At 58.3% G+C, this 11539-nt stretch overlaps 2 protein-coding genes across 2 annotated transcripts in view; one reads left to right on the forward strand and one right to left on the reverse strand.

Moving 5' to 3' along the window:
- Positions 1-944, forward strand: part of PRRT3 (proline rich transmembrane protein 3) — a 12299-nt gene extending 11355 nt beyond the window's left edge. Inside the window, 1 exon segment of the mRNA XM_074196070.1 lies at positions 1-944. This exon segment is cut by the window's left edge and continues 682 nt beyond it. Within this exon segment, the coding sequence (XP_074052171.1) occupies positions 1-944 (944 nt within the window).
- A 1687-nt stretch (positions 945-2631) lies between these two features.
- On the reverse strand, positions 2632-11342 carry CRELD1 (cysteine rich with EGF like domains 1). Its single transcript, XM_074198602.1, has 11 exons — positions 11249-11342; positions 7468-7682; positions 7270-7352; positions 6903-7013; positions 6310-6401; positions 5441-5617; positions 5234-5329; positions 4712-4795; positions 4481-4576; positions 4252-4392; positions 2632-3772 (listed from the first exon to the last, which is right to left on the reverse strand). The coding sequence occupies exons 2-11, from the start codon at positions 7603-7605 to the stop codon at positions 3552-3554; spliced, it is 1239 nt and encodes a 412-aa protein (XP_074054703.1). The 5' UTR covers positions 7606-7682; positions 11249-11342; the 3' UTR covers positions 2632-3551.
- Between the last annotated feature and the right edge of the window lie 197 nt (positions 11343-11539).

Consider the following 11539-nt stretch of genomic DNA (forward strand, 5'->3'; position numbering starts at 1 on the left):
GGCTGTACCCGCTGGCGGGCGGCCCCGGGCGCTTCTCCTGGCCCTGGTGGGCCGTGCAGTTCTGGCTGCGCCTGGTGGAGCTGGCCTGGGCCGCCGCCCTGGCGCTGGTGGCGGGGGGCGCGGCCTGCCGCTGGGGGGCCGCGGGGCCCTCGGACCACACGTGCTGGGGCAAGCTGCTGCACTACGCGTGCCCGCCGCCGGGCAAGGGCGAGGCGCCCGAGCCCCCCGGCCGCGGCGGCCCGGACCTCGGCAAGAGCCCGGCCCGGCCCGCGGCCGAGGCCGCCGCGGGGGTCCGGCCCCCCAAGGGCAGCCTGGAGCCGCGGGCCGGCCGGGCCGGCTCGGCCGCCTCCCTGGCCCGGGCCGCCCGGGGCTCCCGCGGCGCCGGCCGCTCCCGCAGCAGCGTGTGCCTGGAGCAGAGCGCGGGGCCGTCGCTGAGCGAGCTGGACCTGCGGCCGCCCTCGCCCATCAACCTGAGCCGCAGCATCGACGAGGCGCTCTTCCGAGAGCACCTGGTGCGCGACAGCGTCTTCCTGCGCTGCAGCCTGCGGGGCCCGGCCGGCCTGGGCCGCCGCGACTCGGCCGCCTCGCAGCCCGGGGCCCGCGCGGGCCTGGGCCCCCAGGACCGCTGCTGCTCGCTGAGCGACCTGCGGCCCGCGCCCGAGCCCGCCGCCGCCGCCGCCGCCGCCTCCGGGAGCTCGCTGGACAGCTTCTCCAAGGGCTCCCTCAAGATCAGCTGGAACCCGTGGCGCCACGGGCTGTCGTCGGTGGAGAGCCTGCCCCTGGACGAGCTGCCCAGCACGGTGCAGCTGCTGCCCGGCCCGGCCCCGCCGGCGCCCGGCCCGCAGGAGCCCGGGGACCCGGAGCGCGAGGCCCGCCGGAGCTTCCTGGCCCTGAGCAAGCAGGTGGAGTCGCGCAGCGCCTCCAGCGAGACCATAGAGCTGTGACCCGCGGGGCCGGGCCGGGCCGGGCCGGGCCGAGCTGGGCCGGGCCGCGCCGCCCTCCCCGCCGCGACTGGTTTTGACGCTTTGGGGAACTCTGATCCTGCCCGGCGGCTGCGGGGGAAGGGGCTCCCGGCCCGGCCCGGGGCTGCCCAGAGCCAAGGAAGGCAGGATGCCCAGGGCGACCGTGGGGGCCGAGCCGCGACTAAAGCTTCCTGCTCTGTGCCAAAGGGAAGACTCAATAAACTTTTAAAACCAATCTGCCTTGCCCACCCCTTCCTGTCCCTCTGGGCAGTCTCTCTCCCGTGGGATCCCCAGCCTCCGGCTCCAGGAAGGCTCAGGCCATTGGGCCCAGGGAAACAGAGAGGATGCGCCCTAAGGCAGGGAAAGCCGGGCTCTGCTCCAAACATCCAGCATGTCTTACTTCCTCGGGGACTCAAGTCTCCTCATCTGTAAACCGAGGGGGCAGATGTAGATCACTGCTAAGCTCACCTAGGTCTAGGACCGGGAGTTAGGGTGGAACAAGAAGCTCCTGGAGAACCCACAAACTGGTGGCTAGAGGTGGCAGAGGGCACTCTTGGACCCCAGGGCTTCGCTCCGCTTTGGTAACCAGGCTACTCCTAAAGGTCCCTGCTCTAATTGAATCTCACTTACACAAACTCTGTTCCCACATCCCTGAACTCTTCCCCAAGGGGCCAATGCCAGAAGCTCTGGCACTGCATATGCAGGCAAACCTTCTCCTGCTACCACCCACCATCAGGGGCCAGTCCTTCTACTCCAAGCTCCAAAAGGGAGATGCACCTTCTTCCTTAGCAGCCTTCTAACTTAGGGAGTTGAAAAGACTATAATATAAACCAGGATGCATCTGGTTGTTTCCCAACTCAGAGGGCCTAGGATAACTCATTTAACCTTTCTTAAGACTCATTTTCCTTTTTTATAAAATGAGGATAGTAATATTTTGGTCTAACATTTTTAGGGAATTTTTACAAAAAGGGCAAAGTAGACGCACGTGGGAGTGGATAGAGTGTGGCACATAAAAATAAGGAATTCTGAAGAACTAGCATCAAGGATGTCCAGAAAATAAATGTGTGAGTTGGAAAGATGGGCCAGTCAGGAGGGGTGATGATGTTTGTCCTTCATTGTTAAAGACCATGACATCAGGAAGGTGATGCCATGACAAGCACATGAATTGGATTTGAGTGAGAAGGGAACTGTGCTAAATCACCAGCCCCACTTTTCTTCTCCAGAGCCATCCGGGTCCAAAGACCAGATATGAATTAGGATGACAGGAGATAGCTCTGGATGTGAGATGATCAGGGTTGAGTGACTTTCCCAGGGTCACACAGCAAGTAGGTGTCAAATATCTGAGGAGGGATTTGAACTCCCTCCTGACTCCAAAGACAGGGCTCTATCCATGTGCCACCTAGGGATGTACCCCATGAGGGATAACAAGGCAGGGAAAGGTATACTTGAGAAGTCAGGGGAAAGCCAAAGAAAATTTCCAGCTCATGAAGACAACCTCAAGGGAGGACAGACACAGACTGGGTGAATCAGGACCCCCCCCCCCCCCTCACTCAAGGTAATCAAAGACAACAGAAGCCCTGTGGGATGCCCTTTTCCTTGTCCAAAGTGTGAAACTGAAGGCCAGGGCTGGGCTGGATGGCAGGGTGCTAAGAGAGGCTGGAGTCACTGCTAGATTTATGAAGAACTTTATTTTCCTGAGATGAATAAATAGTTGAGTCAGTGTGGGCAAAAGCAAGGGCAGGGACCATGCGGGAGGATTCCATCCCTCTGCTCCACTCCCCTTGCATGGCCCACCTCCCTCTGCCTCCCAGTTCCCAGGACTAAAGAGGGGAGAAGGAAGATGGTAGGGCACAGCTGTGTGGCCAAGGGCATAGGCACTATCCAAAAGGGGAAATGATTCTTTAAAAAAATCACTTGACTAGGCCCTGTTTTCCCCTTTGGGATCTCCTCACCCCCTCCCCAACTCCCCCATAGAGTTTTCGGCCCTGCCTCCAGGGGCATTTTTTTCAAAACTCTTCCATGGCCAATTCCTAAGACAGCTAGGCCTCAGCATCACTGGGGGACCTGAAAGCCCAGTGCCAAGGGGAGGGGAGGGCCACAGGACATGTGTCTAGTAGAGAAGAGGAGTGCAGTGAAGAAGTCAGAGGAAAGGGAGAACCCTGGCTCCATCCCCACACATAAAAACAAAACCATGGCAGCCCTAGCCTCTGGCTGGGAGGGAGACATCTGCCCTGTCTGTCTCCAGCTCTGCCCAGGTGGACCACATCTGCAAAGATGGAAGCCAAGGGACAGAGAGAGGCACTGATCTCAGCCAAGGACTGACATGGCGCCTGGAGGCCGCCCGCCCGGATTCAGTCGGACTTGGGAGCGCAGGGGTTAGAGGTAAGGGTGGCTGACCCACTTCACCCCAACTCTGGCTTCTTCCCATCTTAGCACAAACTTCACTTGCCCAAGCTGCCTCCCCATCAGGATCCAGTCTCCCCCCCACCATCAGTCTCCAGGATTTCCGGTGTCAGCCCTCTGGACTGGGCCTGAGCCAAGCACCCTTGGCCCTGTACTGCCAAGGGGAGGGGACCCTCCCACCCACCTCTATCTGCCTTTGATGAAGCCGTCCAGCACCCGGTCACTACGCTCGGACAGCCAGTATCCAGCCATGGCGGCCACGGCCCCAATGAAGATGGCAGTGAAGACCATGTCACCTTTGGCTGCCAGCGTCGCCAGGGCACAAATGATGACCCCAAAAAACATTTGCTGCAAGACCACCACCTCATCATCCGTCACCTCTGAGAAGAAGCCCCCGGGCTTTGGTTCTGGAGAGGGTAAGGAAAGGAAATTAGCCTCCTGTGTAAGCCTCCTGCAGAGGCAACTGCTCACATCTGACTATCCTCATTCTGGAGACCAGGAACTATCTTTAGAGGAGGTTAAGGGCTTTGCCCAGAGATCCAGAGAGAGAGAATGGACTCAGATAGCTTGACTCCGAGCCAAAGGTTCTAGCTGCTAGGCCATGTTGGTCAGACGCCAGCTCAGGCCAGGTGTGCAAGTCACAGAAGAAAGTGAGACCTTGGGAGAGGAGTCATTTGGGGGTAGGGCAGACAAGAATAGAGCCCACCACAGAAAATAAGAGGCTGGAGAAGGGCTACAGACATTAAAGAGCAAAGGTGACAAGTGTCTAATAGAAGGCCTCCATGTAATCTCACTGGTGACTGAGAGGAAGGGCGGGAGCTAACCACCAGACCGACCCGAGAGTCTTGGTCTGGAGTCAAAGGTCTCCCCACACCCCATGTCTCACCTTCTGGTTGCTGAAGTACGCAGCCCTCCTGGCTTCTCTCGTAGCCCTCCTCACAGGCACATCGGTAGCTTCCATCCGTGTTCTCACAGAGCTCATGAGCCCCTGTGCACACCTCTACCTCACCCTCACACTCGTCCACATCTGGGGGGAGGGAAGGGAAGTTGGGCCTTACCCTGGGGCACTCAGGACTCTAGCAGACCCAACAGCCCAAACAGGGAAGCTCCCTCACCTAAGCATTTGGCCCCGTCTCGTCGGTAGCCCACGTTGCACCTCTTGCAGCGGGCGGGCCCTGCCCCCATGCATCCGGCACATGCTTTGGCACAATCTGGGGAGAAGAGGGAGAGGAAGGGCTGTCAGCAAAGGCCAAGAATCCAGGAGGATGGGGGCAGGGGAGAGATGGAAGCAGGGGCTGTCTTTCCCAAGGGTCTCCTGTCCCTCCCCCTCCCAAGTTGGGCCTGACCTCGGCACTCGTAGGAACCGTCTGTGTTCACGCAGAATTGGTTGGCTCGGCAGGTGGCCATCTCTGTCCCACACTCATCGATGTCTGTGGAGGAGGAGGGGCCTCAGATATTGGTTACACATGTACAACTGTGTAAAACATTTTCCTATTGGTCATTTTATATAAGACAACTCAAAGAAAAGGAAAAAATAAAAAAAAATTGTAAAAAAAATATCAGTTCTTTCTTTGGAGGTGGACAGTCTGCTTCGGCATTACTCCTTCGTGATTGTCTTGGATCACTGTATTGCTAAGGATACTAAATCATTCACAGTTCTTCATCCAACAATATTTGAGCCCCATTTTTACAAACGAGCAGACTGAGGCCTGTTGGGTTTGAGTGACTCACCCAAAGGCATGGTGCTACCTGGAAGTCCGGGTATGAGAATCCAATTGTCCTGACCCCAAGCTTTTCTCACTTCTCTGGGGCAGGCCCAGAAGGTGTGGGAGGTCTGTGCTTGGTCCTGCCCCCTAGACTATACTCACCCACACACTTCTGCTGGTGCAGAGCCCAACCCTGTTTGCAGCGTAGGCAGTTACCCTCCTTGGGGCCAGTGCAGCGGGAGCAGGGACCAAAGCAGGCTGATGAAAGGTGGGAAAAGGGAGGAAAGGTGTGAGATTCAACTGAGTGGACCTGACTATCCGCCCCCCCCCCCAAGCCCCAGGCCTCCCTCTCCCTGGCCCACTACCTACCCTCACATACCAGGTGGCTGGAGTTGCGAGTGGCTTCATAGTAACCGTCCCCACACTGGGCACAGGTGGGGCCCCCGTAGCTGGGCTGGCAGTCACAGTGCCCACTGCCCTGCCGGGTGCCCTCCCCGTCACAATGCCCATTACCACTGCATGGCTTCTCTGGGCCCCCAGGACAGGCTGTAAGGAGACATCACCCATCCTCAGAATGGCACAGCCTCAGAACTGGGCTGATAGGAGCTATTCCCGAACAGCCCAGGTCCATGGAGCCCCCCAGAGCATCCTGGTCACTCATCTCCACCCTGGAGACTGCAGAGCCTGAGTCAAAGATCCCAGGGCCTTGCCATCATACAACCATACCAGCCTGTGGTATCAGACTCATCTTTTTCAAAACCCTTCATTTTTTTTTTCCCAAGGCAATTGGGTCACGTGGCTTGCCCAAGGCCACACAGCTAGGTAATTATTAAGTGTCTAAGGCTGGATTTGAAATCAGGTTCTCCTGACTCCAGGACTGGTGCTCTGTTCACTGAGCCACCTAGCTACCCCAACCTTTCACTTTTTTAGCTGGACAAGCATCACTATCCCCACTTTGCAGATAGAGGAATTCAGACTAGGTCATATTAGAAGACGAGTAGAAGTGAAGAGAAGGAGAGAACTCAACTATATACAAGGGTTAGAAGAGATTGTAGAAGAGAAAATGGGCAATTTTTACTACATAAAATTGAAAAGCTTTAGCACAAGCAAATTCAACGTAGTCAGAATCAGAAAATGGAAAGAAGCTGAGACTGAGAGAAGTTAAACAACTTCTCCAAGAGCACAAGCCCCACCCATCCCCACCATCCCCAGACCCAGAGGCATCTGGAACAACTCACCCAGGCAGGAGGGCCCGTAGGTTCCAGGAGGGCAGCAAACCTTGAGGGAGTCCATGCAAAGCCACTGGAAGAGATCTGGAGCCTGATGCTGCCTAGGGGTAGAGAATGGGTCAAAGAATGGGCTCAAGATTCTAAGAAGGAAGAGTCCTAAAGCACCCAATCTAGGTCCTCCCTCCCCCAGAGCTCACCAACCATGGAGCCTCAGAGTCAAATTGTAAGGCTGGTATGGAAATGAGACAGATAAAGAAGCAATGAACCCCAGAGGCTAATGGCTCTGTCCTCCACAGCTTCTCATCAGACTATCCCGTTTCCTGATTCCAGATCCAATGATCTTTCTACCATACATCGTGTTTCCCAAAATAGAGTTCAGTTCAGTTTGGTTCAATTAAACAACGTTTATTAAGCACATTAACATGGAGAACCTTTGCTAGGTGTGGAGGCTACAAAATCTGCCTTCAAAGAGCTTACAATCTAACGGGCAGAAGGGAGAATCTGAAGCTCAAAACAAGGATGGATTGGGATCTGGGCAATGGCTGGTGTTTGGACGGATGGGCCATGCTCCCTATAACAACCCCTCCAGGGAGCCCACTCACTTGTGGAACCACCACGTCTCTACCAGCTCCTCACTCTGCTCCAGAAGTCGGTGACACTCAAAGTCAGACTTGCTGCACACGCCCTCCAGCACCTCCACCAGCCGAGTCTCGCTGGCCACACAGAGATGAACAAGCTGAGGCCCTGCCCTGCTCTTCGCCCAGCCTTCCCTCTCCACTCTGGCCGAGTTGAGCCAGGAAACCCCACCCCTGAGGGGCACTAGATCTTCACAGCTGGCAGGTGAAATGTTTCTGGCCCCCAATGTGTCACAGATTGGAAATAGAGAACTATCCCCATTTCCTTGAGAAAAGAGGTCCCACCCCAGCCTGGCACCCCTGAAACCCCAAAGTCCCCAACCCTTGAAACTACCTGTCCTTATACTTGGACAGCTTCTCCTCCTCCCAGGCGGTGTTCCCTCCTCCAAAGTTGTCCCGAACTGTCCGTTCCAAGCCCTGGGCCAAAGAAACTCTAGGATTCCTTCCACCCCAGAAGAAGTAGCCCAGCTTCAAAGATTTAAAAGGTCCCTGGGGGTGGAAGGGAGCTGGAGGTACTGGGCAAAACACCCACCTTGCTAAAGCTGCTGACCAGGTCCCGGCAGGTGTGACAGGGCTGTGACTGGAGCCACCCGGGGACTGGAAAGCTCAAAAAGAGGCACAGGCCCCACTGTAAGGTGGGAGCCAGGCCCCTCCAGATGACTGGAGCCATTTTCCTTCCAGAAGGCTGGGGGTTATCGGGAGATGAAAGAATGGGGCTCTGGGGCCACTTTGGCCCTGCTCAGGAAACTAAGGGGAAAAATAAGGGTAGTGATGAGACCATGCAGTGGAAAAAGAATAAGAATATATAACAGACAGGAGAGTGTTGGGAGGGAGGGAAAAGATGGGACAGTCTTCCTGGAAATCAGGGAAGAAGGAAGGGCAGTAGATAAAGAGTAAAAAGGTAATCACTATTTCCAGAGAAGTGGCTGATAGTATGAAAAGAAATTAATTAGGAATTGGAAATTAGAAACCAGTGAGGAGGAAACTCTAAATGGGGACAGAAATAACCACCTTGGGCTTTCTAGTTAAGGGGACAGTATTGGGGTAGGGAAGATTGATGAAGACGCACTGCTCATGATAATGGGGGGTGGGAAGGGGGTTAAGATTATAGTATTTGGGGGGTGGCTAGGTGGTGCAGTGGATAGAGCACTGGCTCTGGAGTCAGGAGTACTTGAGTTCAAATCCAGCCTCAGACACTTAATAAGTACCTAGCTGTGTGGCCTTGGGCAAGTCACTTAAACCCATTGCTTAGCAAAAACCTTAAAAAAAAAAGATTATAGTATTGGAAGAAAGAAAGGGGGACAAATAACCAGGCCAGCAAAGGGATAGTGTCTATTGAGGGCCATGTGGAGGAAGTTGTGGGAAGAGGATGAAATTTGGGTATTTCCAGAGAAGGGAAGGAGTCAATGGAGAAAGGAAGGTGGAGGCTTAGAGACGTTGAAAACAGAGGAGAATATGAGGAAAAGACTGAGAGAAAAAGGGCAATATGGGGGGGGGGGGATTATAGGAACAGGACAGCAGAAAAGAAAGGGACAATATTGGGGGTGTTGATATTAAGCAAGATATGGAAAAGAAGGGGAAATATTAAATGAACTGATCTAAAGCCAAGTGTGGAGAAGAGCGGGTGAGTTGGGAGCTTGGAGAAGCTGCCATATAAAATCTATATAAAGAAGAGAGCACCATTACAGGTGGTGGCACGAGCCTGGGTAATCCGGAAGGGGGGCACTATCGGGGTCAGGTGCTAAGGTACTGAGGAGGAAAGGGAATTTGGGGAACTAATAGTAACAGGCTATTCAGAGGGAGAGAGGGAAATCTGAGTGGACTGATGCTATTAATTAGGTATTTAGGGGAAAGGGGAAATAATTGGGGACTGATATCACCAGGGTGTTGAGGGGGCAGGGGAAACATTGGGGGGTTTATGTTGCCCGGGTGCTTGAGGGAAGGGGGCAGTATTCCAGGGGAGACGGTAATATTGAGGGATGGCATTACTCAGGTATTCAGAAGGGGGGTGGACTGGGGGGGCACTATGTTGACTAGGTATTTAGGGAAAGGGAGAATGTTGGGGGGCTGATGTTGATTAGGCACTTGGAGGGGTGCAGGGGCTGATGGGGAAGGGGCAGCACAGGAGGGGCTGATGTTGACTAGGCACTCGGGGGGTACAGCTTGGGGGGCTGATGGGGAAGGGGCGGCACAGGAGGGGGTGATGTTGACTAGGCACTGGGGGGTACAGCTTGGGGGGCTGATGGGGAAGGGGCAGCACAGGAGGGGCTGATGTTGACTAGGCACTCGGGGGTACAGCTTGGGGGGCTGATGGGGAAGGGGTGGCACAGAAGGGGGTGATGTTGACTGGGCACTCAGGGAGTACAGCTTGGGGGGCTGATGGGGAAGGGGTGGCACAGGAGGGGGTGATGTTGACTGGGCACTCGGGGGGTACAGCTTGGGGGGCTGATGAGGAAGGGGTGGCACAGGAGGGGGTGATGTTGACTGGAACTTGGGGGGTCCAGCTTGGGAGGCTGATCGGGAAGGGGCGGCACAGGAGGGGGTGATGTTGACTGGGCACTCGGGGGGTGCAGGGGCTGGTGGGGAAGGGGCGGCACAGGAGGGGGTGATGTTGACTGGGCACTCAGGGGTGCAGGGGCTGACGGGGAAGGGGTGGCACAGGAGGGGGTGATGTTGACTGGGCACTGGGGGGTGCAGGGGCTGGTGGGGAAGGGGCGGTACAGGAGGGGGTGATGTTGATTGGGCACTGGGGGGTACAGCTTGGGGGGCTGATGGGGAAGGGGTGGCACAGGAGGGGGTGATGTTGACTGGGCACTGGGGGGGTACAGCTTGGGGGGCTGATGGGGAAGGGGCGGCACAGGAGGGGGTGATGTTGACTGGGCACTGGGGGTGCAGGGGCTGGTGGAGAAGGGGTGGCACAGGAGGGGGTGATGTTGACTGGGCACTGGGGGGTGCAGGGGCAGCACAGGAGGGGCTGATGTTGACTGGGCACTCAGGGGGGGGGTGCAGGGATGGCACAGGAGGGGGTGATGTTGACTGGGCACTGGGGGGTGCAGGGGCTGGTGGGGAAGGGGTGGTACAGGAGGGGGTGATGTTGACTGGGCACTGGGGGTGCAGGGGCTGGTGGAGAAGGGGTGGCACAGGAGGGGGTGATGTTGACTGGGCACTGGGGGGTGCAGGGGCAGCAGAGGAGGGGCTGATGTTGACTGGGCACTGGGGGGGTGCAGGGTCTGGTGGGGAAGGGGCGGCACAGGAGGGGGTGATGTTGACTGGGCACTGGGGAGGTGCAGGGTCTGGTGGGGAAGGGGCGGCACAGGAGGGGGTGATGTTGACTGGGCACTGGGGGTACAGCTTGGGGGGCTGATGGGGAATGGGTGGCACAGGAGGGGGTGATGTTGACTAGGCACTGGGGGTGCAGGGGCTGGTGGAGAAGGGGTGGCACAGGAGGGGGTGATGTTGACTGGGCACTGGGGGGTGCAGGGACTGGTGGGGAAGGGGCGGTACAGGAGAGGGTGATGTTGATTGGGCACTGGGGGGTACAGCTTGGGGGGCTGATGGGGAAGGGGTGGCACAGGAGGGGGTGATGTTGACTGGGCACTGGGGGGTGCAGGGGCTGGTGGGGAAGGGGCAGTACAGGAGAGGGTGATGTTGATTGGGCATTGGGGGGGGTACAGCTTGGGGGGCTGATGGGGAAGGGGTGGCACAGGAGGGGGTGATGTTGACTGGGCACTGGGGGGGTGCAGGGACGGCACAGGAGGGAGTGATGTTGACTGGGCACTGGGGGGGTGCAGGGGCTGGTGGGGAAGGGGCGGTACAGGAGGAGGTGATGTTGACTGGGCACTGGGGGGGTGCAGGGGCTGGTGGGGAAGGGGTGGTACAGGAGGGGGTGATGTTGACTGGGCACTGGGGGTACAGCTTGGGGGGCTGATGGGGAAGGGGTGGCACAGGAGGGGGTGATGTTGACTGGGCACTGGGGGGGTGCAGGGGCTGGTGGGGAAGGGGCGGTACAGGAGGGGCTGATGTTGACTGGGCACTGGGGGTGCACAGCTTGGGGGGCTGATGGGGAAGGGGTGGCACAGGAGGGGGTGATGTTGACTGGGCACGGGGGGGTGCAGGGGCGGCACAGGAGGGGCCCGCGTACACTCGGCACTGGGGGGGCGATAGCGGGAGGGCTGCGGGAGGGGCGCGTACTAACCGGGGGGGAGGGGCGGAGGGGAGCGGTGGGGGAGGGGAGGGCACATGTTCCGGGCTGGGGCGGGGCGGGGCGGGGGAGGGGAGGGGGCGGGACCCGCGGAGGGGGCGCCCGTCCGTACCCGCCGTCTTCCGGAGCCCGGATGCCGGGGGGCTCCGGGGCCGCGCCCAGCCCAGCCGCCCTCGCGCCGCCGCCGCCGCCGCCGCCGCCGCCTCCCGAGCCGCCGCCGCCGCCGCCGCAGCCTCGGCGCGGCCCGGAGCCTGCCCAGCTCCGCAGTGCGGGGGGCGGGCCCCGCGCCGCGGCCAATGGCGGCGGGCCATGTGCGCCTGCGTCACGGCCGGGCGGCCAACGGCGGGGCCCGGGCGCACCTGTGCTTGCTTTCGAAGCGCCGCCGCGCGGCCGGGCGCAGAGA

The sequence above is a fragment of the Macrotis lagotis genome, chromosome 8 (genome assembly GCF_037893015.1).
Source record: "Macrotis lagotis isolate mMagLag1 chromosome 8, bilby.v1.9.chrom.fasta, whole genome shotgun sequence".
In the NCBI taxonomy this organism is placed as follows: domain Eukaryota; kingdom Metazoa; phylum Chordata; class Mammalia; order Peramelemorphia; family Peramelidae; genus Macrotis; species Macrotis lagotis.